The 27399-nt window shown below is 48.0% G+C and overlaps 1 protein-coding gene across 5 annotated transcripts in view; it reads left to right on the top strand.

The window, feature by feature from the left end:
- The window catches only part of KMT2E (lysine methyltransferase 2E (inactive)), a 209506-nt gene that overhangs the window by 138980 nt on the left and 43127 nt on the right, over positions 1 to 27399 (top strand). For 4 of the 5 annotated variants that reach the window (XM_075345177.1, XM_075345175.1, XM_075345174.1 and 1 more), the window contains 3 exons: positions 20012 to 20110; positions 21694 to 21858; positions 23873 to 24208. In XM_075345177.1, the coding sequence (XP_075201292.1) occupies positions 20012 to 20110; positions 21694 to 21858; positions 23873 to 24208 (600 nt within the window). The remainder of the gene's footprint in view (positions 1 to 20011; positions 20111 to 21693; positions 21859 to 23872; positions 24209 to 27399) is intronic. The other variant, XM_075345176.1, reaches the window with a different exon arrangement.

Raw genomic sequence — 27399 nt, 5'->3', positions numbered from 1 at the left:
TCCGATCTTGTTATCGGATTGAATTTGTTTTTGAAACTGTTATTGGCTTTCCTCCTCCTTGCTTTGGTACTAAAACTGAGGAATCCGTACTCCTACGGGAGGGTGTATAGCCAGAAGGGGAGGGGCCTTACACTTTTAAGTGTAGTTCTTTGTGCGGCCTCCAGAGGCAGTAGCTATACACCCACTGTCTGGGTCTCCCAATTGGAGCTAGAAGAAAAGGAATTCACGGTAAGTAAACAAAATTCCCTTCTTTTTAGTCCGCATCATGTATTGATTGATTGCCTTCAAAAGCAAAATGTACATATTGTGTAGAATTTTATACACTACACCCATTGTGGAGGAAATCCCCTGCTGTTGATTTCTATAAACTATTCTACAAAAATGACCTGTTGCTCAATAGCTGCCATATTACCTCATTAACAAAGACAGTTACTCTTTTTTCTTTTTGTTTGTATCACCAGCTATAGAATTAGATATTTAAAAATAAAATGTCTCCCAGAAGGCACTTCCAGCATTTAACTTGCTGTTTTTAAACTACTATATAATCTTAAAATGATTTTCTGGTTTCAGAAAACCTCTTTACCCTGGCTGCCGTTTTGTTTTACTCACCATCCCATGGTCCAGCGCTGCGTTTCTTTTTGCTGCTCTCATTCTTACCTGCAGCGCTGGCGACAAGAATGGAGCTCAGTGGCTACAGGTGCATCATAGGTCATGTGTCCCCCTTTAGTGTGGGCTCAACAAAAGCACAATTTGTTGGGGGTTTTTTTGTGACAAACTTGCAAACTTCTGATTTATTTTTTTTTTCACCACCTAAATAAAAATAAACTATGCATATTTGGTATCTTACAAACTCATACAGAACTGGGCAATCATAATGCCAGGTCAGTTTTACCATAGAGTGAACATGGTATGCACCTTTTTTTTTGCTTTGCAATTTCACCGCACTTGGATTTTTTTCCCTGTTTGCAAGTACAATATGTGGCAGAATATGATTGGTGTCCTTTAAAAGTACAACTCCTCCCGCAATAAAACAAGCCCTCATATGGCTATATTGAGGGTAAAATAAAAAAGTTATGGCTTTTAGAAGAAAGAGAAAAATGCGAAAACAGAAAATCGCTGGGTTGTGAAGGCGTTAACAGTGTTAGTGTCACGATAATCCGCTGGCTGCTGCGGTAAGCCGACAGTGATCCCCGCACTGTCTGCTGATCAAATCAGCAGACATGTGGGGCTAACAGGCACGGGTGGATCTGCAACCTGCATGCCACTTAGATTGCGCTGTCAATATGTGATAGCACAATTTTAAATGGCCGCGGCGGAGATCTCGCCGTTCTCTGCCGCAACATAATCGCGGGGAGCCGATGGTTGCCATGGTAGCGAGGGAGTCATGTGACGAACCCTTTCGCTATCCTGACGTAATTCCACTAAGAGCCGACAGAGCAATGGCTCTTAAAGGGTCAGTGTATTTTTGCTGATCAGAGCGATTGATGCTCTGATTATCAGAAATACACAGGCAATCAGACTGCTGATCCACAAAGTCCCCTAGGAGGACTAGTACAACAAACAAAAACCCTAAAAGTTCAAATCGCCTCCATTCGCCCCATTGAAAATTAAACAATTCAAAAATTAAAATAATATACACACATTTGGTATCACCGCATTCAAAAACGCCCTGTCTATCATGAGATAAAACAAATTAATCTGATTGGTACACGGCTTAGCGTCCAAAAAATTCCAAACGCCAAAATGAAATGTTTTGGGTCACTGCAACATTGCATTAAAATGCAATAGCAGGTGATTAAAACATCGTAACTACGCAAATATGGTATCCTTAAAAACGTCAGCTCGAGACCCAAAATATAAGCTGCCACTCATCCCCAGATCCCGAAAAATTAGAACACTACGGGTCACAGAAAATGATGCCAAAAGCGCAACTTTTTTTTGTTGGAGGGGACGACAACCTTTTGAATTTTTTTTCACCATTTAGATAAAAGTAAAGCTATACACGTTTGGTATCTACAAACGTGTACTGACCTGAGTTACAGTACCAATATGTCAGTTTTACCATATAGTGAACATGATGAATAAAATACCCCAAGAACAATGGCCTTTGTAATAGGTGGACTGTCTGGATCTGCCAGTCTCTGCTTTATCTTTCAGAATTCTAAATCTGCAGGGTTTCAATTAGCACAGACTCTGAATAGAGTGGTTGTGCACATGCTTGACAACCACAGTCACTCTTGGTTAATGTTTTATAGGGGTTTTTTTTGGTTTTTTTTAAGACCAAGAACTCAATGTTCCTATAAGGTGCTTTAGAAAAATGTGTATATTTTCTTCAATGCTCTCATATAAAGCAGTTTTAAAGAGAACCCTTTATCAGGTCAAAAGTGACTAGTCTTTGCTTATTTTATTCCCTCTGTTCTCTGGCATATTCTGTTGATTTTTGATTTGCTAATTTTTTGGTGTATTTTTAATTTCTCTCTTGCCTTATTGGGGGACACAGGACCATGGGTGTATGCTTTATGAATGGGGTGTTACTCACAGGATTCTTTGGTGACATGTCTTTAACCCCTTCAGCCCCCGGGCATTTTGCGTTTTTGTTTTTTGCTTTTTTTCTTCTGAGAGACTTAACTTTTTTATTTTTCTGTCAATCTTGCCATATGAGGGCTTATTTTTTGCGGGACGAGTTGTACTTTTAAATCAAACCATAGGTTTTACCATATAGTGTACTGGAAAACAGCAAAAAAAATTCCAAGTGTGGAAAAACTTCAAAAAAAGTGTGATCTTACAATAGTTTTTGGGATGTTTTATTCACAGTGTTCACTATATGGTAAAACTGATGTATCTATGTGATGCCTCAGGTCGATGCGAGTTTGTAGACAAAAAACATGTATAGGTTTACTTGTATCTAAGGGGTTAAAAAAAATTCACAAGTTTGTCCAATAAAAGTGGCGCACGTTTTGCGCCATTTTTCGAAACACGTAGCGTTTTCATTTTTCGTGATCTATGGCTCAGTGACTGCTTATTTTTTGCGTCTTAAGCTAACATTTTTAATGGTACCATTTTTGCGCAGATGCTACGTTTTGATTGCCTGTTATTGCATTTTGCGTAAAACATGCGGCGACCCAAAAAACGTAATTTTGGCGTTTGGAATTTTTTTGCTACTACGCCGTTTACCAATCAGATTAATTGATTCTATATTTTGATCGGGCATTTCTGAACGCGGCGATACCAAATATGTGTATATTTATTTTTTTAACCCTTTAATTTTCAATGGGGTGGTGATTTCAAAGGGGGGTGATTTGAACTTTTAGGTTTTTTTTTTTTAATTTTTTTATTTTTTAAAACTTTTTTTTACTTTTTTTTTATTTTACTAGTCCCCCTAGGGGGCTATAGCGATCAGCAATCCGATCGCTCTTATCTATCTGCTGATCACAGCTATACAGCTGTAAACAGGAGATACAGTCACTTCCTGTTTCCCTCTGCTCCGAGCCGAGGGAAAACGAAAGTGAAACATCATAGCTGCAGGCGTCATCACATGACCCTGTGCTACGATGGCAACCACCGAAAGTCACGTGATCACTCACGTGACTTCCGGTGGGGGTGGCGGTAAGTAAAAATCATTGCCGCGCGCATATAGATGAGATTTAAGGGGTTAAATGTTGCGAGTGGAAGCGATTCCACTCGCAACATGCAGGCACACATGTAAGCTGTTGAAAACAGCTGATATGTGTGCCGACCGCCGCCGCCTGCCCGCGGCAGGGGGCGGGGCTTAACCTGCCACGCTCCATGACGGATAGATCCGTCCAAGGTCGTGAAGGGGTTAATCTGCTCTGCATTTTTACCTTGTGAGGAATACCACATTGATAGATTAAAATTAAACATTGCGACCAAATATCACCAGATAAGCCCATATTTCTGGAACAGTTTGGCAGAATTTTTTTTTTTTATTTATTTTTTTTAAAACAAACTACCAAAACCGAATACTCAAGGGAACAGCAAGAATAAAATAGTAAAAAAGTGACCACTTTTCACCTTTTTACAGATAATCTTTAACACCCCTCTTTCTGGCCGCTTTTTAAAGAGGAACTATGTGTTCTAATCTTGGCTACTATCCGTTTTTCTTTGTCGCTCCATTGGGAGACCCAGACAATTGGGTGTATAGCTTCTGCCTCCGGAGGCCACACAAAGTTATTACACTTTAAAAAGTGTAACCCCTCCCCTCTGCTATACACCCTCCCGTGCATCACGGGCCCATCAGTTTTATTTTTTGTGTTTTGAAGGAGGCACACATTCACGCAAGCTCCACATTTTAGTCAGCAGCAGCTGCTGACTTTATCGGATGGAAGAAAAGAGGGCCCCTCACAGGGCCCCCGGCATGCTCCCTTCTCACCCCACTTGGGTCGGCGGTTTTGTTAAGGTTGAGGTACCCATTGCGGGTACACAGGCTGGAGCCACATGCCGTTTTCCTTCCCCATCCCTTAGGGGATCTGGGAGAAGTGGGATCCTAGCCGGTCACCAGGCACTGGGACCGGGCTCCCTCCGCAGCCCCTGTGGGATCCTGACGGACAGGAGTCTGGATGTCATCAGGGACAGGCCCTGCTTCTTTGAGGTACTCTGTGTCCCCTTGGGGACGGCGCGTAGAGCGCCTGTGGATCGGACACTGCAGCAGCTGCGCTGTGTTTGGGGCCGCCGGGACTACCGCGCCGACCGTGCCTGTTTGCCGGCCGCGCTTATAACTCGAGTCCCCGGCTTTTGCGGCCTAGTACCGCATATTCCCGCCCCCGGGCCTGCCAGTCAGGGGCAAGGGCGGGACGCTAGACTTAACGTCAGCGGTGAGGGCTGGAGCATACTTAGTATCCTCCTCCCCCCTCACTGAGCACCGTGGGGCACCAGATTCCCGCACTTTTTAAGGCACGCCCACGGCTCCCTCCTCACAGAACGCTGGCAGCCATTATTACATCGCTGCTGCTGGAGGAGAACTTCTGAAAGCGCTCATAACGCTGGGAGGCCCAGGCAGGGAATCTGGTGGACACACAACCGCTGTGCGCGGTCGGTAAGCCGCACCTGTTACAGGTGCTGGCCCCCCTGGGTGCCGCAGTGTGTATATATATATATATATATATATATATATATATATATCCATCCATATTGGGTATACATTTGCTCTGCTCAGCTGCAGTATTTGCTTAGCTATATACCCTCACTGTTTGCTAAGAGGAGATAACAGCATGTCGTCTGCAAAAAGCAAGGGTGCCAAGGCACAGGCTTATTTTGCAACTTGTACCTCTTGTGCGGCCATGTTACCTGCAGGTTCCACCTACCCTCATTGTGTGCAATGCTCGGCCCCTGTGACACTCACTCAGCCGGAGCCTCAGGCACTGGTGGGACCCTCGGCTCAGGTAGAACCACCGGCAGTTACTGTCCAGGTGGCAGGGACAGAGTTTGCAGTGTTGGCTGAGAAACTTTCTGACTCCCTTTCACAATCCATGGCTCAGTCTATGGACAAATGGTCTGCTAAAATACTTGAAGCTTTGCAGTCCAGACCGGTAACACAGGCCCCGGGCACGGTTGAATCATTGACCCCAGGCCCCCCTCGGTTAGAGCAGCAAACTGCTCCTGAGGTGACACACAGGTCCCACGGAGAGGACTCCGACTCGGACTGTAGTCACAGACCGTCTAAGCGGGCTCGCTGGGGACCTTCATCCACTTCATCACGCTGCTCAGGGTCTCAGCATGAGGACTCTCTGGAGGATGAGGCGGACGTTGCAGCTCAGGGCTCTGATCCGGACGGTGCTCTCAATCTTGATACACCTGAAGGAGACGCCATTGTAAATGACCTTATAGCGTCCATTAACCAGGTGCTAGAACTTCCTCCTCCAACTCCACCTGTTGAGGAGTCAGCTTCACAACAGGAGAAACACCAGTTTAGGTTTCCCAAACGTACAAGGAGTGCTTTTTTCGATCACTCTAACTTCAGGGATGCTGTCCGGAAGCACAGAGCATATCCGGACAAGCGCTTTACTAAGCGCCTTAATGACACACGTTACCCCTTCCCACCTGATGTAGTTAAGGGTTGGGCTCAGTGTCCCAAGGTGGATCCTCCAGTCTCTAGGCTGGCGGCTAGATCCGTGGTATCAGTGGCAGATGGCTCATCGCTCAAAGATGCCACTGACAGGCAAATAGAGCTCCTGATGAAATCCATCTATGAAGCCATAGGTGCGTCTTTTGCTCCAGCATTTGCAGCCGTGTGGGCGCTCCAAGCTATCTCAGCTTGTTTGTCTGAGATTAAGGCAGTCACACGCACCGCTACTCCGCAGGTCGTGTCTTTGACTTCTCAGGCGTCGGCTTTTTCGTCCTACGCCATGAACGCGGTCCTCGACACGGTGAGCCGTACAGCTTTTTCGTCCTACGCCATGAACGCGGTCCTCGACTCGGTGAGCCGTACAGCGGTAGCATCCGCCAATTCGGTGGCAGTCCGCAGGGCCATGTGGCTACGCGAATGGAAGGCAGACTCTGCTTCCAAGAAGTTCTTAACCGGTTTGCCATTTTCCGGCGACCGCTTGTTTGGCGAGCAATTGGACGAAATTATCAAGCAATCCAAGGGAAAGGACTCGTCCTTACCCCAGTCTAAACCGAACAGACCTCAGCAGCGAAAGATTCAATCGAGGTTTCGGTCCTTTCGGTCCTCAGCCAGGTCCCAATCCTCCACGTCCAACAGGTCACAGAAGGGTCAGAGCAACTCTTCGGCATGGCGGTCTAAGTCACGTCCTAAAAAGACCGCCGGAGGAACCGCCCCCAAGGCGGCCTCCTCATGACTTTCGGTCTCTACAAACCCCATCCTCGGTCGGTGGCAGGCTCTTCCGCTTTTGCGACGCCTGGTGGCCACATGTCCAAGACCGATGGGTGAGAGACATTCTGTCTCACGGTTACAAGATAGAGCTCAGGTCTCGTCCTCCGACTCGTTTCTTCAGAACATCTCCGCCCCCCGAGCGAGCCGATGCACTTTTTCAGGCGGTAAACACTCTGAAGGCAGAAGGAGTGGTGATTCCCGTTCCACCTCAGGAACATGGTCACGGATTCTACTCCAACTTGTTCGTGGTGCCAAAAAAGGACGGATCATTCCGTCCCGTTCTAGACCTCAAGCTGCTCAACAAGCATGTGAGCATCAGAAGGTTTCGGATGGAATCTCTCTGCTCTGTCATCGCCTCGATGTCACAAGGAGACTTCCTAGCATCAGTCGACATCAAAGATGCTTATCTCCATGTGCCAATCGCTCCCGAGCATCACCGCTTCCTGCGTTTCGCCATCGGGGACGAACACCTTCAGTTCGTGGCACTGCCTTTCGGCCTGGCGACAGCCCCACGGGTCTTCACCAAGGTCATGGCAGCAGTGGTGGCGGTCTTACACTCTCAGGGCCACTCGGTGATCCCTTACTTAGACGATCTTCTAGTCAAGGCACCCTCCAGGGTGGCATGCCAACACAGCCTGACCCGTCACTCTGGAGACTCTCCAGAGGTTCGGGTGGATCATCAATTTCCCAAAGTCAAATTTGACACCGACCCAATCGCTGACTTACCTCGGGATGGAGTTTCATACCCTTTCAGCGATAGTGAAGCTCCCGCTGGACAAACAGCGTTCACTACAGACAGGGGTACAATCTCTTCTTCGGGGTCAGTCACACCCCTTGAGGCGCCTCATGCACTTCTTAGGGAAGATGGTGGCAGCAATGGAGGCAGTTCCCTTTGCGCAGTTTCATCTGCGTCCACTTCAATGGGATATCCTCCGCAAATGGGACAAGAAGCCGACGTCCCTAGACAGGAACGTTTCGCTGTCACGGACAGCCAAGACCTCTCTTCAGTGGTGGCTTCTTCCCACTTCCTTGTCAAAAGGAAAATCCTTCTTGCCCCCATCCTGGGCTGTGGTCACGACGGACGCGAGTCTGTCAGGGTGGGGAGCGGTCTTCCTCCACCACAGGGCTCAGGGAACCTGGACTCCGACAGAGTCCTCCCTTCAGATCAACGTTCTGGAGATAAGGGCAGTGTATCTGGCCCTAAAGGCGTTCCAGCGGTGGCTGGAGGGACGGCAGATCCGAATACAGTCGGACAACGCCACGGCGGTTGCGTACATCAACCACCAGGGCGGCACTCGCAGTCTTCAAGCCTTCCGAGAAGTTCAGCGGATTCTGCTGTGGGCGGAAGCCACAGCCTCCACCATCTCCGCAGTTCACATCCCGGGCGTAGAAAACTGGGAAGCAGACTTTCTCAGTCGCCAGGGCATGGATGCAGGGGAATGGTCTCTTCACCCGGACGTGTTTCGGGAGATCTGTTGCCGCTGGGGAACGCCGGACGTCGATCTAATGGCGTCTCGGCACAACAACAAAGTCCCGGCATTCATGGCTCGGTCCAAGGATCACAGAGCTCTGGCGGCAGACGCGTTAGTTCAGGACTGGTCGCAGTTTCAACTGCCTTATGTATTTCCTCCTCTGGCACTGCTGCCCAGAGTATTACGCAAGATCAGGTCCGACTGCAGTCGCGCCATCCTCGTCGCTCCAGACTGGCCGAGGAGATCGTGGTACCCGGATCTGTGGCACCTCACGGTGGGTCAACCGTGGGCACTCCCAGACCGACCAGACTTGCTGTCTCAAGGGCCATTTTTCCATCTGAATTCCGCGGCCCTCAACCTGACTGTGTGGCCATTGAGTCCTGGCTCCTAGCGTCATCAGGGTTATCTCAAGAGGTCATTGCCACCATGAGACAGGCCAGGAAACCAACGTCCGCCAAGATCTACCACAGGACTTGGAGGATCTTCTTATCCTGGTGCTCTGATCAGGGTTTCACTCCCTGGCCGTTTGCCTTGCCCACTTTTCTTTCTTTCCTTCAATCCGGATTGGACAAGGGCTTGTCTCTCGGCTCTCTCAAGGGACAAGTATCGGCGCGTTCCGTGTTTTTTCAAAAGCGTCTAGCCAGGCTTCCGCAGGTCCGTACGTTCCTGCAGGGAGTTTGCCACATAGTCCCACCTTACAAGCGTCCGCTAGAACCCTGGGATCTTAACAGGGTGCTGACGGCTCTTCAGAAGCCATCTTTCGAGCCGATGCGGGATGTCTCTCTATCTCGCCTTTCGCAGAAGGTGGCCTTCCTAGTGGCAGTCACATCACTTCGGAGAGTGTCTGAGCTAGCAGCGCTGTCATGCAAAGCCCCCTTCCTGGTGTTTCACCAGGATAAGGTGGTTCTGCGTCCGGTCCCGGAATTTCTCCCTAAGGTGGTATCCCCTTTTCATCTCAATCAGGATATCGCCTTACCTTCTTTTTGCCCTCCTCCAGTTCACCAATGTGAAAAGGATTTGCACTTGTTAGATCTTGTGACAGCACTCAGGCTCTACATTTCACGCACGGCGCCCTTGCGCCGTTCTGATGCGCTCTTTGTCCTTGTCGCTGGACAGCGTAAGGGGTCGCAAGCTTCCAAGTCAACCTTGGCTAGGTGGATCAAGGAACCGATTCTTGAAGCCTACCGTTCGTCTGGGCTTCCGATTCCTTCAGGGCTGAAAGCCCATTCTACCAGAGCTGTAGGTGCGTCCTGGGCATTGCGGCACCAGGCTACGGCTCAGCAGGTGTGTCAGGCAGCTACCTGGTCGAGTCTGCACACTTTTACAAAACACTATCAGGTGCATGCCTATGCTTCGGCAGACGCCAGCCTAGGTAGGCAAGTCCTTCAGGCGGCAGTGGCCCACCTGTAAGAAGGGACCGTTGTTTCGGCTCTTTTTTATCGAGGTATTCTTTTACCCACCCAGGGATTGCTTTTGGACATCCCAATTGTCTGGGTCTCCCAATGGAGCGACAAAGAAGAAGGGAATTTTGTTTACTTACCGTAAATTCCTTTTCTTCTAGCTCCTATTGGGAGACCCAGCTCCCGCCCCTGTTCCCTTCGGGCTGTTGTTCTTTTGTGTACACATGTTGTTCATGTTCAATTGTTCTTTGGTTCATGGTTTCAGTTCTCCGAATATCCTTCGGATTGAATTTACCTTAGACCAATTTATAAGTTTCCTCCTTCCTGCTTTGGCACCAAAACTGATGGGCCCGTGATGCACGGGAGGGTGTATAGGCAGAGGGGAGGGGTTACACTTTTTAAAGTGTAATAACTTTGTGTGGCCTCCGGAGGCAGAAGCTATACACCCAATTGTCTGGGTCTCCCAATAGGAGCTAGAAGAAAAGGAATTTACGGTAAGTAAACAAAATTCCCTTCTTTCGTTTTAAAACTTTTCTCAAATGTCATTTGCAAATCAGATGATTTCCCTGAGTGTTAGACACACAAAACATGATGTTTTACAATCACTGTCAGACTGGGCTCTCAGTTCGGAGATTAACCCCCCCCTTCCCCCGACGATACCAATTGGGAGGGTGTGGATTTTTTTTTCTACTTGTCATTTCATAGAATGTGAATAGAGAACTGATTCCCCAATTAGTAATAATAATTTTTATATAGCATCAAGATATTCCGCAGCTCTTTACAATTCAGAGGGGACATGTACAGACAGACATCCCTGTGAGCAGCAAAGCGCAAATTGGCAAAATGTTTCCTTACTTCTCACCAGAAGCCTGAACTTCAAATCATGCTGAATATAATATATCTCTGCGAATATGTAATACGTCACCCAGCTAATAATGGATGATGCAGCTGCTTCTAAAGGGTGAATCTTCAAGATTAGTTTCTTGTAAAGGGTTAATCTCCTTCTACATTCCCATACAGCCACAACACTGAAGAGAAGACAGTTATAGGAGTAATTGTTGTGGCTTCTAACTTCCTTATCCTTATGTTCAGTAGCACATGTGAATCCATATTCCAGAACTACATGGACCATACAGTAAGATAACTGTACAGACATTACTTGTGTATACATGCTTCACATGCAAAAAACACCTGTTGGAAGGAAGTCTCACACAGATGTAAAAATACTGGGACAGGAGAGAACCCACGTCTGTCACCCTATCCTAAACAGTCAAAGCTTTTGTCACTAAATTTGACAAAAACTTTGAAACCAACTTTATATTAATGTTAAATCAGTACGTTTTCCAGGAGAAAGTATCATTTCTTTTTCGCTCCATTGGGAGACCCAGACAATTGGGTGTATAGCTTCTGCCTCCGGAGGCCACACAAAGTATTACACTTTAAAAAGTGTAACCCCTCCCCTCTGCCTATACACCCTCCCGTGCATCACGGGCTCCTCAGTTTTATGCTTTGTGTTGAAGGAGGCACACATTCACTCAAGCTCCCATTTTAGTCAGCAGCAGCTGCTGATTGTATCGGATGGAAGAAAAGAGGGCCCTAACAGGGCCCCCGGCATGCTCCCTTCTCACCCCACTAAGTCGGCGGTGCTGTTAAGGTTGAGGTACCCATTGCGGGTACAAAGGCTGGAGCCACATGCCGTTTTTCCTTCCCCATCCCTTAGAGGCTCTGGGAGAAGTGGGATCCTAACCGGTCACCATTCACTGGGACCGGGCTCCCTCCGCAGCCCCTGGGGGAATCTGACGGACAGGAGACTGAGTATGATCAGGGACAGGCCCTGCATCTATAAGGTACTCTGTGTCCCCTTGGGGACGGCGCATGGAGCGCCTGTGTTACAGACGCTGCAGCGGCTGCTGTTTTTCTGTGACGACCGGGACTACCGCGCCGACCGCGCCTGTTTGCCGGCCGCGTTATTAAATTTAGTCCCCGGCTTCTGCGGCCTAGTACCATAACTCCCGCCCCCGGGCCTGCCAGTCAGGGGTAAGGGCGGGACGGTCGACTGGACGTCGGCAGTGAGGGCTGGAGCATACCCGGTGCTGGCCCCCCTTGGGTGCCGAAGTGTGTATATATGTATATGTATATATATATATAATATATATATATATATAATATATATATAATATATATATATATATATATATATATATATATATATATATATATATATATATATATATATATATATATATATATATATATATATATATATATATATATATATATATATATATATAATATTTGTATATATATATATATATATATATATATATATATATATATATATATATATATATATATAATACTAGAAGGTGGCCCGATTCTACGCATCGGGTATTCTAGAATTTACGTATTGTGTAGTTCATGTATGATTTTTGTTATATATATGTGCGGTATGTGCGTATATTTGTGTGTGCAGCGTTGTCTGTGTGTGGGTGTCTGTGTAGGGCAGTTGTTTGTGGTTTCCAGTGTGTGTGTGTGGTGTGTTGTGCAGTGCGCGCGCGCGCGTGTGTGTGTGTTGGGGAGAGGTGTGCACTCTCCATCGTGCTCCACACTCCCTATCGTGCTCCATGCCCCATGCAGCGCACTCCCCATCGTGCTCTATCCCCTATGCTGCGCACCCCCCATCGTGCTCCATCATCCATGCTGCGCACTTCCAAACGTGCTCCATCCGCCATGCTGCGCACTCCCAAACGTGCTCTATCCGCCATGCTGCGCACTCCCAAACGTGCTCCATCCGCCATGCTGCGCACTCCCAAACGTGCTCCATCCGCCATGCTGCGCACTCCCAAACGTACTCCATCCGCCATGCTGCGCACTCCCAAACGTGCTCCATCCGCCATGCTGCGCATTACCAAACGTGCTCCATCCGCCATGCTGCGCCAGCATCAGCCTCTCTACCCGCATCATCAGCCTCTCTGCCCGCAGCATCAGCCTCTCTCCTCCCAGCATCAGCGTCTCTGTCCCTAGCATCAGGCTCTCTCCTTCCAGCCTCCCTCAGCATCAGCCTCCCTTTCCCAGCCTTCCCAAGGATCAGCCTCTCTCCTCCCAGCTTCCTTCCTCCCAGCCTCCCCCTCCCAGCCTCCCTCAGCATCAGCCTTCCTGTCCCAGTCTCCCCCAGCATCAGCCTCTCCAAGCATCAGCCTCCACCAGCATCAGCCTCTGTTCTTCCAGCCTCCTCCAGCATCAGCTTCCCTAAGCATCAGCCTCCCTCGTCCCAGCCTCCCTCAGCATCAGCCTCTCTCCTTCCAGCCTCCCTCAGCATCAGCCTCTTCTCCCCAGCCTTCCCTAGGATCAGCCTCTCTCCTCCCAGCCTCCTTCTTCCCAGCTTTCCCATCCCAGCCTCCTTCAGCATCAGCATTTCCCTCTTCCCCATGATCAGCCTCTCTGCTCCCAGCCTCCTCCAGCACGCCCTGCTCCTCTGCCGACACTCACACACCCGATCGCATGCACTCACACACACACCCGATCGCATCCACTCACACACACACCCGATCGCATCTACTCACACACACACCCGATCGCATCCACTCACACACACACCCGATCGCATCCACTCACACACACACCCGATCGCATCCACTCACACACACGCGATCGCATCCACTCACACACACCCGATCGCATCCACTCACACACACCCGATCGCATCCACTCACACACACAGACACTGACGATATCGCACTTACGCGCTCATACTCACAACATCCGGGGATATCACATGCTTCTGGCCATGTGATCCTCCGTCAGGTCCTGGAAGATCACAACAGCACATTTTCGCCGCCGAGAAGCAAGCGATATCCCAGGATGTCGTGAGTATGTGGATGCGATGTGAGGTGTGTGTGAGGTGTGTATGAGAGTGAGTGTGAGTGTGATCTGATGTGTGTGTATGTTTGTGTGTGTGCGTGTGGACCTTCCGGCGCAGCAGGACCTTGATGGGCTTGTAACCATGCGAGCATGGTTACCAACGTATCCACACCACTCCCACCACTGCCGTGGGAGCGGGGGCCGGGGGAGGGGGAGGGAGTACAGTACTCACCTCCGTGACAGCGCTTGTAACCATGCGAGTATCCACACCACCCCTTTGGGAGCGGGGGCCGGGGGGGGGGGGGGGTGGGGTTGGGGGGGGATAGGGAGTACCGTACTGACCTCCGTGACAGCCGTGTCAGTTAGAGAAATGCGCGGGGGGAGGGAGGGGGTGGGGCCAGAGCTAACGTGCATTGCGTGAGGGGGGCGGGGCGTGGCGTGGCTGAATTGCCAATGCCTGCAGGGTGCCGGGGCGAGAGGCCAATCTGTGGGGGGGGCGGAGCCTGGGCGAGCGGCTGGCCAATCCGTGTGGGGGCGCAGCCTGGGCGAGCGGCCAATCCGTGTGGGGGGGCGGGGCCATGGCGAGCCCAGCGGCCAATCAGCTTTGTGTCACCGTAAGGACACAATTTTGGAGCATGACAGACAGACAGACAGATAGACAGACAGACAGACAGACAGACAGAATAAGGCAATTATATATATAGATTTGTATACATTTTCTCTGTTCGGCCGCATTGTTTTGCTTTTGGCTATATACCCTCAGTGATCACTCTCAGAGGAGACTACAGCATGTCGTCCGCAAAGAGCAAGGGTGCCAAGGCACAGGCTTATTTTGCAACCTGTACCTCTTGTGCGGCTATGTTACCTGCAGGTTCCACCTACCCTCACTGTGTGCAATGCTCGGCCCCTGTGGCACTCACTCAGCCGGAGCCTCGGGCACTGGTGGGACCCTCGGCCCCCGGCTTCCACTGTCCAGGTGGCAGGGACAGAGTTTGCAGTTTTGGCTGAGAAACTCTGAGTCGCTTTCACAATCCATGGCTCAGTCTATGGACAGATGGTCTGCTAAGATACTAGAAGCCTTGCAGTCCAGATCGGTCACACAGGCCCCGGGCACTGTGAGTTCATCGCCCCCAGGCCCCTCTCGGTCGGTGCAGCAGAGTGCTCCTGGGGTGACACCTAGGTCCCACGGGGAGGACTCCGACACGGACCGCAGTCCCAGACCGGCTAAGCGGGCTCGCTGGGAACCTTCCCCGGCTTCATCACGCTGTTCGGGGTCTCAGCATGAGGACTCTCTGGAGGATGAGACGGAGGTCGCAGCTCAGGGCTCTGATCCTGACGTTGCTCTCAATCTTGATACACCTGAAGGGGACGCCATAGTAAATGACCTTATAGCGTCCATCAACCATGTGCTAGATCTTTCTCCCCCAACTCCACCTATAGAGGAGTCGGCTTCACAGCAGGAGAAACACCAGTTTAGGTTTCCCAAACGTACACAGAGTGCGTTTTTCGATCACTCTAACTTCAAAGATGCTGTCCAGAAGCACAGAGCATTTCCGGACAAGCGCTTTACTAAGCGCCTTAATGACACACGTTACCCCTTCCCCCCTGACGTAGTTAAGGGTTGGGCTCAGTGTCCCAAGGTGGATCCTCCAGTCTCTAGACTGGCGGCTAGATCCGTAGTATCAGTGGCAGATGGTTCGTCGCTCAAGGATGCCACTGACAGGCAAATAGAGCTCCTGATGAAATCCATCTATGAAGCCAAAGGCGCGTCTTTTGCTCCGGCCTTTGCAGCCGTGTGGGCACTCCAAGCTATCTCAGCTTGTCTGTCTGAGATTAATGCGGTCACACGTACCTCTGCTCCGCAAGTTGTGTCTTTGACTTCTCAGGCATCGGCCTTTTCGTCCTACGCCATGAACGCCGTCCTGGACTCAGCGAGCCGTACAGCGGTAGCGTCCGCCAAGTCGGTGGCAGTCCGCAGGGCCATGTGGCTACGCGAATGGAAGGCAGACTCTGCTTCCAAGAAGTTCTTAACCGGTTTGCCATTTTCTGGCGACCGTTTGTTTGGCGAGCAATTGGATGAAATTTTAAACAATCCAAGGGAAAGGACTCGTCCTTACCCCAGTCCAAACCAAACAGACCTCAGCAACGAAAAATTCAATCGAGGTTTCGGTCCTTTCGGCCCTCAGCCAGGTCCCAATCCTCCACGTCCAACAGGTCAGAGAAGGGCCAGAGGAATTCTTCTGCATGGCGGTCTAAGTCACGTCCTCCAAAAAACCGCCGGAGGCACTGCCTCCAAGGCGGCCTCCTCATGACGTTCGGCCTCCCCAAACCGCATCCTCGGTCGGTGGCAGGCTCTCCCGCTTTTGCGACGCCTGGTGGCCACATGTCCAAGACCGATGGGTGAGAGACATTCTGTCGCACGGTTACAGGATAGAGCTCAGCTCTCGTCCTCCGACTCGTTTCTTCAGAACATCTCCGCCCCCCGAGCGAGCCGATGCACTTTTTCAGGCGGTAAACACTCTGAAGGCAGAAGGAGTTGTGATTCCCGTTCCCATTCAAGAACGTGGTCGCGGTTTTTACTCCAACTTGTTCGTGGTGCCAAAAAAGGACGGATCATTCCGCCCCGTTCTGGACCTCAAACTGCTCAACAGACACGTTAGAACCAGACTGTTCCGGATGGAATCTCTCCGTTCTGTCATCGCCTCGATGTCCCAAGGAGACTTCCTAGCCTCAATCGACATCAGGGATGCTTATCTCCATGTGCCGATTGCACCAGAGCATCAACGCTTCCTGCGTTTCGCCATCGGGGACGAACACCTTCAGTTTGTGGCACTGCCTTTCGGCCTGGCGACAGCCCCACGGGTCTTCACCAAGGTCATGGCATCCGTGGTGGCGGTCCTACACTCTCAGGGCCACTCGGTGATCCCTTACTTAGACGATCTCCTAGTCAAGGCACCCTCCCGGGTGGCATGTCAACACAGCCTGACCATTGCTCTGGAGACTCTCCAGAGGTTCGGGTGGATCATCAATTTCCCAAAGTCAAAATTGACACCGACCCAATCACTGACTTACCTCGGGATGGAGTTTCATACTCTCTCAGCGATAGTGAAGCTTCCGCTGGACAAACAGCGTTCGCTGCAGACAGGGGTGCACTCTCTCCTTCGGACCCAGTCACACCCCTTGAGGCGCCTCATGCACTTCCTAGGGAAGATGGTGGCAGCAATGGAGGCAGTTCCCTTTGCGCAGTTTCATCTACGTCCACTTCAATGGGACATTCTCCGCAAATGGGACAGGAGGTCGACGTCCCTAGACAGGAACGTCTCTCTTTCACTGGCAGCCAAAACCTCTCTTCAGTGGTGGCTTCTTCCCACTTCCTTGTCGAAGGGAAAATCATTCCTGCCCCCATCCTGGGCTGTGGTCACGACGGACGCGAGTCTGTCAGGGTGGGGAGCGGTCTTCCTCCACCACAGGGCTCAGGGAACCTGGACTCCGACAGAGTCCTCCCTTCAGATCAATGTTCTGGAGATAAGGGCAGTGTATCTAGCCCTAAAGGCGTTCCATCGGTGGCTGGAGGGCAGACAGATCCGCATACAGTCGGACAACGCCACGGCGGTCGCGTACATCAACCACCAGGGCGGCACACGCAGTCGTCAGGCCTTCCAAGAAGTTCGGCGGATTCTGCTGTGGGCGGAAGCCACAGCCTCCACCATCTCCGCAGTTCACATCCCGGGCGTAGAAAACTGGGAAGCAGACTTTCTCAGTCGCCAGGGCATGGACGCAGGGGAATGGTCTCTTCACCCGGACGTGTTTCAAGAGATCTGTTGCCGCTGGGGAACGCCGGACGTCGACCTCATGGCGTCTCGGCACAACAACAAAGTCCCGGCATTCATGGCACGGTCTCAAGATCACAGAGCTCTGGCGGCGGACGCATTAGTTCAGGATTGGTCGCAGTTTCGACTGCCTTATGTATTTCCTCCTCTGGCACTGCTGCCCAGAGTGTTGCGCAAGATCAGGTCCGACTGCCGCCACGCCATCCTCGTCGCTCCAGACTGGCCGAGGAGGTCGTGGTACCCGGATCTGTGGCACCTCACGGTGGGTCAACCGTGGGCACTCCCAGACCGACCAGACTTGCTGTCTCAAGGGCCATTTTTCCATCTGAATTCTGCGGCCCTCAACCTGACTGTGTGGCCATTGAGTCCTGGCTCCTAGCGTCCTCAGGGTTACCTCAAGATGTCATTGCCACTATGAGACAAGCCAGGAAACCAACGTCCGCCAAGATCTATCACAGGGCTTGGAGGATCTTCTTATCCTGGTGCTCTGATCGGGTTTTACCCCCTGGCCGTTTGCCTTACCCACTTTTCTTTCTTTCCTTCAATCCGGAATGGACAAGGGTTTGTCTCTCGGCTCTCTCAAGGGACAAGTATCGGCGCTTTCCGTGTTTTTTCAAAAGCGTCTAGCCAGGCTTCCGCAGGTCCGCACGTTCCTGCAGGGAGTTTGCCACATAGTCCCACCTTACAAGCGTCCGCTGGAACCCTGGGATCTTAACAGGGTGCTAACGGCTCTCCAGAAGCCATCTTTCGAGCCGATGCGGGATGTCTCTCTATCTCGCCTTTCGCAGAAGGTGGCCTTCCTAGTGGCAGTCACATCACTTCGGAGAGTGTCTGAGCTAGCAGCGCTGTCATGCAAAGCCCCCTTCCTGGTGTTTCACCAGGATAAGGTGGTTCTGCGTCCGGTCCCGGAATTTCTCCCTAAGGTGGTATCCCCTTTTCATCTCAATCAGGATATCGCCTTACCTTCTTTTTGCCCTCATCCAGTTCACCAATGTGAAAAGGATTTGCACTTGTTAGATCTCGTGAGAGCACTCCGGCTCTACATTTCTCGCACGGCGCCCCTGCGCCGTTCGGATGCGCTCTTTGTCCTTGTCGCTGGCCAGCGTAAGGGGTCGCAGGCTTCCAAGTCAACCTTGGCTCGGTGGATCAAGGAACAGATTCTTGAAGCCTACCGTTCTTCTGGGCTTCCGATTCCTTCAGGGCTGAAGGCCCATTCTACCAGAGCCGTGGGTGCATCCTGGGCATTGCGGCACCAGGCTACGGCTCAGCAGGTGTGTCAGGCGGCTTCCTGGTCGAGTCTGCACACTTTCACGAAACACTATCAGGTGCATGCCTATGCTTCGGCAGATGCCAGCCTAGGTAGGCGAGTCCTTCAGGCGGCGGTTGCCCACCTGTAAGAGGGGGCCGTTTTTCGGCTCTTTTTATCGAGGTATTCTTTTACCCACCCAGGGACTGCTTTTGGACGTTCCAATTGTCTGGGTCTCCCAATGGAGCGACAAAGAAGAAGGGAATTTTGTTTACCGTAAATTCCTTTTCTTCTAGCTCCTATTAGGAGACCCAGCACCCGCCCCTGTTCCCTTCGGGCTGTTGTTCTTTTGTGTACACATGTTGTTCATGTTGAATTGTTCTTTTGGTTCATGGTTTCAGTTCTCCGAACATCCTTCGGATTGAATTTACCCTAGACCAATTTATAAGTTTTCTCCTTCCTGCTTTTGCACCAAAACTGAGGAGCCCGTGATCCACGGGAGGGTGTATAGGCAGAGGGGAGGGGTTACACTTTTTAAAGTGTAATACTTTGTGTGGCCTCCGGAGGCAGAAGCTATACACCCAATTGTCTGGGTCTCCCAATAGGAGCTAGAAGAAAAGGAATTTACGGTAAGTAAACAAAATTCCCTTCTTTCTTTTATTAAAGCTTCCAAAGTTGATCGCAAATGGCTCAAAATGGTGTGATCCGCAATATGAAACAGGTTTGACCCTCTAAAAGAGGGGGAAACTTTGAGTTCATTTACTCAGGATAATGGAGAAATGGCTTACTGAAATTCAGATCCATTCATTTGAGTTGTTTCAGTTGGATAAAACAGAAATTCCTGCAACAAATCTGCCATGTGTGAATTTAGCTTTAAATAGGGCAAAAGGTCAAGAAAAAGGTAGTGAGGAGGTGACATTCCTTAGTAAGAAGATGCAGTAAACAAAATCTGTAATGTGCATGATTATCCAATGTCCTTTCCATAGGTTACATCCCATAAAAAACCCCAGACTGCTACAAATAAATGAATCAGACATATTGTACTACTCATACGGATTGGCCCATATTCAGTTACTCATGTAGAATTACATTAGGCAATCAAAAATAACAAAAGGCCTGTTTAGCTTGAATCTTATTGTGCGTTTAACTATATTCAGTGCTGGGTGAAAAATGCTTCAACAAGTAAACTGGCTTCTTGATGAGGTTGCCTTGGACTTCAAGTTAGCATGAAATTGGCCATATAGCAGTTTTCGATTTGATGACTAACTTGACGTGCAGCTATTTTAGTCTTAGTTTCCCGTGAGTACGTAGTGCAGTAGAGCTTCTATAAAGCAGTCATTTCCATCTTTCAGGAGCCAGATTTTATTGATGATATAGAAGAAAAAACACCTGTTAGCAATGAAGTAGAAATGGAGTCTGAGGAGCAGATTGCAGAGAGGAAAAGGAAGATGGTAAGTTGGGAAGATAGTGGCTAGTTAATGTCACTTAACCTAAGTGACAGTTGCTCTTCCCATGCTGACTGTTGCTTCCTCTTAGGCTTCAGAACAAAATCATTTTAATGATTGCTTCCTTGTGTGCATCATTCTCTAATTAATGGCTTGCTTGGTGCATTCATTCCACTCCGCTCTTAAATTTTATTTGGTAAAATATGGTAATTTGTTCCATATCAGGTATTGCTTTTATGGCTACTTTCTGCTTCTATACACAATGCTCTGGGATGGTGCTGGTTAGTGATATTTAATCTCATTTTTTTACAGCAATTTTTTGTTACTAAATCATTAAAAATGAATGAAGAACTTATATCAGCCTGTCTGAAAAAAAACCATAACTATTAATTATGCTTTTACATTGTGTATTTCATGCTAGTCATTTGCTTTGCTAATAAAATGTTTGTTGTTGTGGAAAACACCCGGGATGGTCAAATCACTATAGCCAAATGCACAGGTGCCACTGACTTTTGAGGAGCCAAGCAATGTTCGCACTTCCTGACTTTTGAGTTAGCATATAATTTATTACACACATATATACACACATGTAATTAATATATATATTCTTTTTCTTTGGTTTAATCTTTGCAATCCAAACAATGTTCATGTTCTTTGTAGTTGCAGACTGAACATATTTATTTATTTTTATTTTTTCCCCTATCATGAGATCATATTATACTGTGCACTGAGTTGCCCCTATGACAGACAATATGTCAGCAGGACTTCACCCCTCCCTTCCAAACCCAAACTATATATGTATTCACTTGTAGCTCCTTCAAAGACAAATCCAGCAATACCTTTACATGGACAGTCCTTTCCTGAATATTCAGCGTTTGAATGGATCTGCAAATGATATTGAAGTGCTTTCAGCTTCTGGAAGCTTTTCTGAAGTCTTTTCTGAAGTCCACCTCTATTCTGAAGTCCCTGCAGTCCACTTCTATTCCCCGACCAGCACTGCCACCTCCTGCTTGATTGACAGCTTTTTTTGCCTCAAGGGACACTGCAAAGGAGCGGTCAGTCATGCAGAAAGACAGTGCTAGGCAAGGAGTAGAGGTGGAGTGACAGAGGCTGAGGAAGAGCTTTCACATGTCTGAAGCACATCAGCCGCATTTCCATATCAATTCAATCTGATTTCTCAGTAACATAGTAATGGACTGTCCATATAATGGTATTGTTGGCCTTATGTTTGATAGAGCTGCATGTGCATATAAATAGTGTGGGAGGTTGTCTTGCTGACAGATTCCAAAGTCTTATTTTTGTTATTGCTGTGGATTTTAGGATGGTTCAGTGTATCTTTTGCGAATGTATGTGAATCTAGCCTTACAGCTGTGAAGTATGTACAATTTTTTTTTTAATTTTTTTTAACCTTCTGATAGATATGTATCACTAGCTAATGTAGCCGCAGTGTAACTTTTATGACTATTTAAATGTTCTTCGGAAACCATGTACTTCACAGAACTCTTTCAGTTGTAATGGGGAAAACATAGGTTTTGTTTTCTTGATATAATCACTGATATTGATAATTGTTGTTACTTTTTTTTATATAGACCAGAGAGGAAAGGAAAATGGAAGCTATTCTTCAAGCATTTGCTCGACTGGAGAAGCGCGAGAAAAGAAGAGAACAGGCTTTAGAGAGAATTAGTACATCTAAAACTGATGTCAAACCTGAAGCAAAAGATGTACAAGTTCTCAATGACCCTGAACTTCCTCAGGTAAATTTGTGATTTCAAAGATTATTATTTACAGTGTTTCCAAAGCAATGGTATGGTATACCTGTAGAATTATGTATGTTAATATATTTATCCCAATAATTGTACAACTTAGTTCATGTAAACTTATGACGTGTTCCCTTTTCTGTCCTTCACTCAATTTCCTTTGAAATTGTACACACTTAACCATGTTTAGCATAATTTCTTTTACATACATACAGTTACAAATACTGTGTGTGTGTGTGTGTGTGTGTGTGTGTGTGTGTGTGTGTGTGTGTGTGTGTTCTAGTGGAATTTATGGAAAAATGTAAAAAATTCATCCTACAGTGATGTTTTATCATGACAGTAGGGCATTTACGTAGAAGCATGCAATGGTGGTTTCTTCATCTTCAGCAGTTTGTTGAAACAAAAGCTATCAACAGTGGTGGTTATATCCCCCAAAAATATGTGTCTCAGTAACTTGTCAACTGGCCTTGAGCGTCAATTACAGCTTGACAGCGACGTTTCATGCTGTTCACAAGTTGTCTGCTGAGGCATGGCATCCCACTTTTCTTGAAGGCGTCCCTCTGGTCATTGAGGTTCTGGGGTACAGAGTTACAAGCCTCTACATGGTGACTCAGCTGATCCCATAGGTTTTCTATGGGATTAGAGTTTGGAGAAAGTGCAGGACACTCCATATGAGGTACCCCAGTCTCCAGCAGCCATTCCCTAATGATGCGACCTTGATGAGCTGGAGAATTTTCTTCCATGAAAATGAAATTAGGCTTGTGGTGTTCATGCATAGGCATAATAACTATGACTAGATTAGTGATTTTCTTCAAGTAGTAGGGGCTTCTCGCTGTAACAATCACAAAGTTTAGGGCAGTTCTGTATTGACTAGACATCTGCCCACACTGTAACGCCACCACCAAAGGCTTGTCTGGCGATAGTGGCTGATGCATGGTGCTCTCCTTGACATCTCCAACATCGTTGCTGGACATCACTTTTGCTTAGCTTTAATAGACTTTCATCAGCACTGAGGCGCACTGTCCCCTCGTCCAACAAGACTATGTCTGTGCCTTGTGGTGTAATCAGGTATCCTTGCAGGTCGCCTAGCACGCAGAGCACGCTTATATAAACCGTTTCTAATGGTTTGATGTGACACTTGGGTGCTTCTCACAATGTGCTTCTATAATGTGAAAGATTCATAGTAACAATGTTGGCGTTCTGAAAGTCAGAGATTTGATTTATGAAAGTATATTAGCAAGTTGCATGTATTTATTTAACTTTGAAACTTGTCCAAAGGTTTTTTGTGTAACTCAATAACTTTAGCACTGTAGGGAATAACCTGCTACATCATGGTATTTGGGTGTACAAGATACGTGTCTGACACAACGCTCCTCTTGCATCTACTAACTCTTAAGAGCTCCCTATCCACGATATAGGAGAATAACTTTCAGATTGCTGGTATTCAACCATTGTTTCTCCCACCGCTTCATGAATAGGGGGCTCTGAAGAGCATCGGCTGAATGGAGTGGAGGTCAATCAAGCACATTAACACTTAATTCTTAAAGAGAGTGCTGAAGATTGCAAAGTGCAGCTCTTGGTTAATATTCGGCACTTTTATTAAAATGAATGGAGCTGCATTGCTCATAATTGACCTTTGTACCATTCAGCAGGGACCCCCAGTGATCTGAAAGTTATCCCCTATTTTTGAGAACACCTCTTTAAGCGATTTCTCCTGTGTTTACACCAGACAGCAGAGAGAATATTCTGAATGGTAGAAGGGAGCTCTCAGTAATAAAAGTATCACATCCATGGGTCAATGTATGTAGATAACAGTATGCTAATTTAAAGAAAAAAAATGAAATAAGTTCTAAGACCAGCCAAGAATAAAGTATATACCTGTAATTCCTTCTAATGCTGTAACGTTTGTTTTAATCAATGCCAATCTTTAAGAAAGCTGATCAAATGACCTAAAATATTGTAATGAAAAATGAACCTTTATAAGCATGTTTTTAACTTTTTAATTTGATAGGAACCAGTGAAAGAGGAACCTGTAATCAAGCCTATTCCTGCCAAAATTAATCGCACCAAGCAAAGAAAAAGCTTTACTAGAAGCAGAACTCATATTGGTCAGCAGCGCCGCCGGCACAGAACTATCAGCACCTGCTCAGATGTTCCACCATCTTCCCCAGATGTAGAGGTCGCCCCTCAGCAAGTGGAACCGGAGCCTAGCACACTTGTAGAAGAGCCTGTCACTGAGACCACTGCTACAGCTGTAGTGCCGGCTGCTGCGGAGACAGAGAAGGTTCCAGATACTGAGTCACCTGTGCCAACAAAATGTTCGTCAAAATACCCAAAAACTAAGAAGGTATGATTTCTTGGTGAGAAATCAGTCAGGAGTCCTTTTCCTCATCACTTTTTTTTTTTTAATCTGTGAACTAGTGCATTAGTCTGCAAACAGAAGTAAAGAAAAAAAAAATTGTAAGATTAGCCCCACCCCTTTCTTTTTAATTTTTTTGGTAAAAATATAATTTTACTGCTTACATTCAAGAGAAGCTTTTGTGATGTATTGATCCAACATCACACATTTTATGCAAGTGAATTTCTTATGGTTTTTAATGGTTCTTTTTATGTTAAAATGTCAATTTTGTTTGTTCTAAAGTTAATCTGCCAAACTATTTATACAGCCTCATCTAAGGGCAGCATTAGTAGAACATGGACTATTATTTCAGCACTGGGTCACTTACTGGACTCCTTATTTGTATTTCTTATGAGGCAATTTTCACTCATCCATTTTTTGCTGTCAAAGTGCACAGACCAGCCACAGGAGGTCTGACCCGGAATTGACAGCCTCATGTATTGCTATAAGGCTGTTGTGTTTTGGGTCAGGAGACTTGGGCTGCAAAACATTATGTGAATACTGGCCTTTAACATTTTTATCTGCAGCTGCTGTGTTTGACATCATTGATGAGCTCCTGCTATGTAGCTCTCGATATTCTTGAGCTTTTGATAGCCACCCTCGCTTGTCCGCTTTCTGCCTACACACATTGTAGGCAGAAAGCTGTCAATCGGTGATACGGGCAGGATTAAAGGGAATCTGTCAGCACATTTGAGCTATCTAGCCTTTTAACATGGCCACACAGGTCATAGATTTCTGAAAGAAGTCAAACCTCAATGCTGCATATCAAATGCTTTGTTTAGGATAAATAATCTTCTCACTTTATGTAAATGAGCTCTTCCAGGCAGGCTATGGAGATGTCATATGTATCTCCTTATCTCCTTTCACAGCACCACTCTCCCTGTGATGTCTGGTGGTAGTCTAGAAATCTCGCGCCTGCGCATTCCAACTGTCGAGAGTACACCTTTTCTGTGCCCTGGAGAACATTGGGAGTAGAACTGCCAGTGACTTCTTCGCACCTGTACAGCAAGCCTATGCCCAGTATGGGATGAAACCGTGTAGAGCAAGGGTGGTGTGTGTGTGTGTGTGTGTGTGTGTGTGTGTATGTATGTGTGTGTGTATATATATATATATATATATATATACACACACACACTAACTAAATCACTATATACTGTACCTGTAATACATTACAGCACTATATACTGCCCCTGTAATACATTACAGCACTATATACTGCCCCTGTAATACACTACAGCACTATATACTGCACCTGTAATACATTACAGCACTATATACTGCCCCTATAAAACTACATCATTACATTCCCATATACTAAATCACTACACCCAAATATTACACCAGTTACCCCCCCTCCCCCTCAGGTTATTAGTGACCACTCACCTCTCCCTCCTCAGGCACCTCCGTACGGGCCCTGGCTGCGCCGCTGTTGTTCTTGTACGGCCCCTGCCCCCGCCACTGCGTCTCTCTGTACAGGCACCGGCTGGTGCCGCTTCTCCTGCCGGGCGGGAACTTTTCAAATGACACACACGCGCTGTACTGCCGACATCAGGGCGCGTGTGTGTCACAAGAGAAAGCTGCCGCAGGGAACAGAGGACCGATTCTGAAGCTCCGCACAGTGTAGCAGCGGAACGCAGGAATCTGTCCTCTGTTCCCTGCACGGCAGCGTTTTCTGTGACACACTCGCGCCCTGATGTCGTCAGTACAGCGCGCGTGTGTCATTTGAAAAGTTCCTGCCCGGCAGGAGAAGCGGCACCATGTCTCCAACTCTGATCTAATGGGCGGGCCGGTCACAGACAGTAGGCGGGCCGGATGTGGCCCGCGGGCCGCCCCTTGCCCAGGTCTGGTGTAGAGGAGTGACTGGAGATGAAATGCGTTTGCTTGAGATTTCCGAACCAACACCAGACGTCACAGGGACAGAGTGAGGAGTGGCAGGAGATGCATATGATAGAACTGCCCCCTCTCTACATTAAATTCCGGGCAATGTCCTGCCCATATTTACTCACAAGGAAGTTATCAAATGTCACAAAAAAGCCTCTAATGTGGTCCCAAAGTGTCTCTAATCAAGAACCCATACAAATCACTTCAGAAGACCATATCATAATTACCATATTTTTCGGACTATAAGACGCACCGGACTATAAGACGCACCCTGGTTTTAGAGGAGGAAAATAGGAACATAAAACTTTAAGCAAAAAAATGTGGTCATGACACACTGTTATAGGGCGAGGATCTGCTGCTGACACTGTTATGGGGGGTAATGTCCCCAAATTCTCTACTAAGGTACCCCATCCTGGTAATGATCCTCCTGCCTTGTATATGATCCTGCTCATATACCCCCATCCTGCTCATATACCCTCCATCCATCCTGCTCATATACCCACATCCTGTTCATATACCCCCATCCTGTTCATATACCTCATCCTGTTCATATACTCCCCCATCCATCCTGCTCATATACTCCCATCCTGTTCATATACCCCCATCCTGTTCATATACCCCCCATCCATCCTGCTCATATACTCCCATCCTGTTCATATACTCCCATCCTGTTCATATACCCCCCATCCATCCTGCTCATATACTCCCATTCTGTTCATTTACCCCCCCCATCCTGTTCATATACCCCCCATCCTGTTCATATACCCCCATCCTGTTCATATACCCCCATCCTGTTCATATACCCCCCATCCATCCTGCTCATATACTCCCATCCTGCTATATGCCCCCATCGTGCTCATATACCATCCTGGTATATGGCCTGTATCCTATAGCACAGAGAAAAAAAACAAACAAACGTTTATACTCACCTTTTCCTCACTCCCTGCAGCACCGATCATCTTCCTCTCTGCACCACTGACGTGTGTGTGTGTGTGTGTCCGTCCGTGTGTCCGTTCCCCTGCAGCACGCGATGTCTTCCTGTCTGTGCTGATCAGATCAGCTGACCGGCACAGACAGGAAGACATCGCATGCAGCAGGGGAACAGCTCCACACACGGGGACGGGTGAGTGCACTGATTCACTGCACCCCGCACTGATGATGACGCGCGGGAGGCAGTGAATACAGCCGCACATGATCACTCCAGGCTGTAATTGCCAGGGGTGATCATGTGGACCGGCTCTTTACTATGCGCGCGTCCC

Source organism: Anomaloglossus baeobatrachus, chromosome 4, assembly GCF_048569485.1.
Source record: "Anomaloglossus baeobatrachus isolate aAnoBae1 chromosome 4, aAnoBae1.hap1, whole genome shotgun sequence".
NCBI lineage: Eukaryota > Metazoa > Chordata > Amphibia > Anura > Aromobatidae > Anomaloglossus > Anomaloglossus baeobatrachus.
This window is presented reverse-complemented; position numbering and strand designations above follow the sequence as displayed.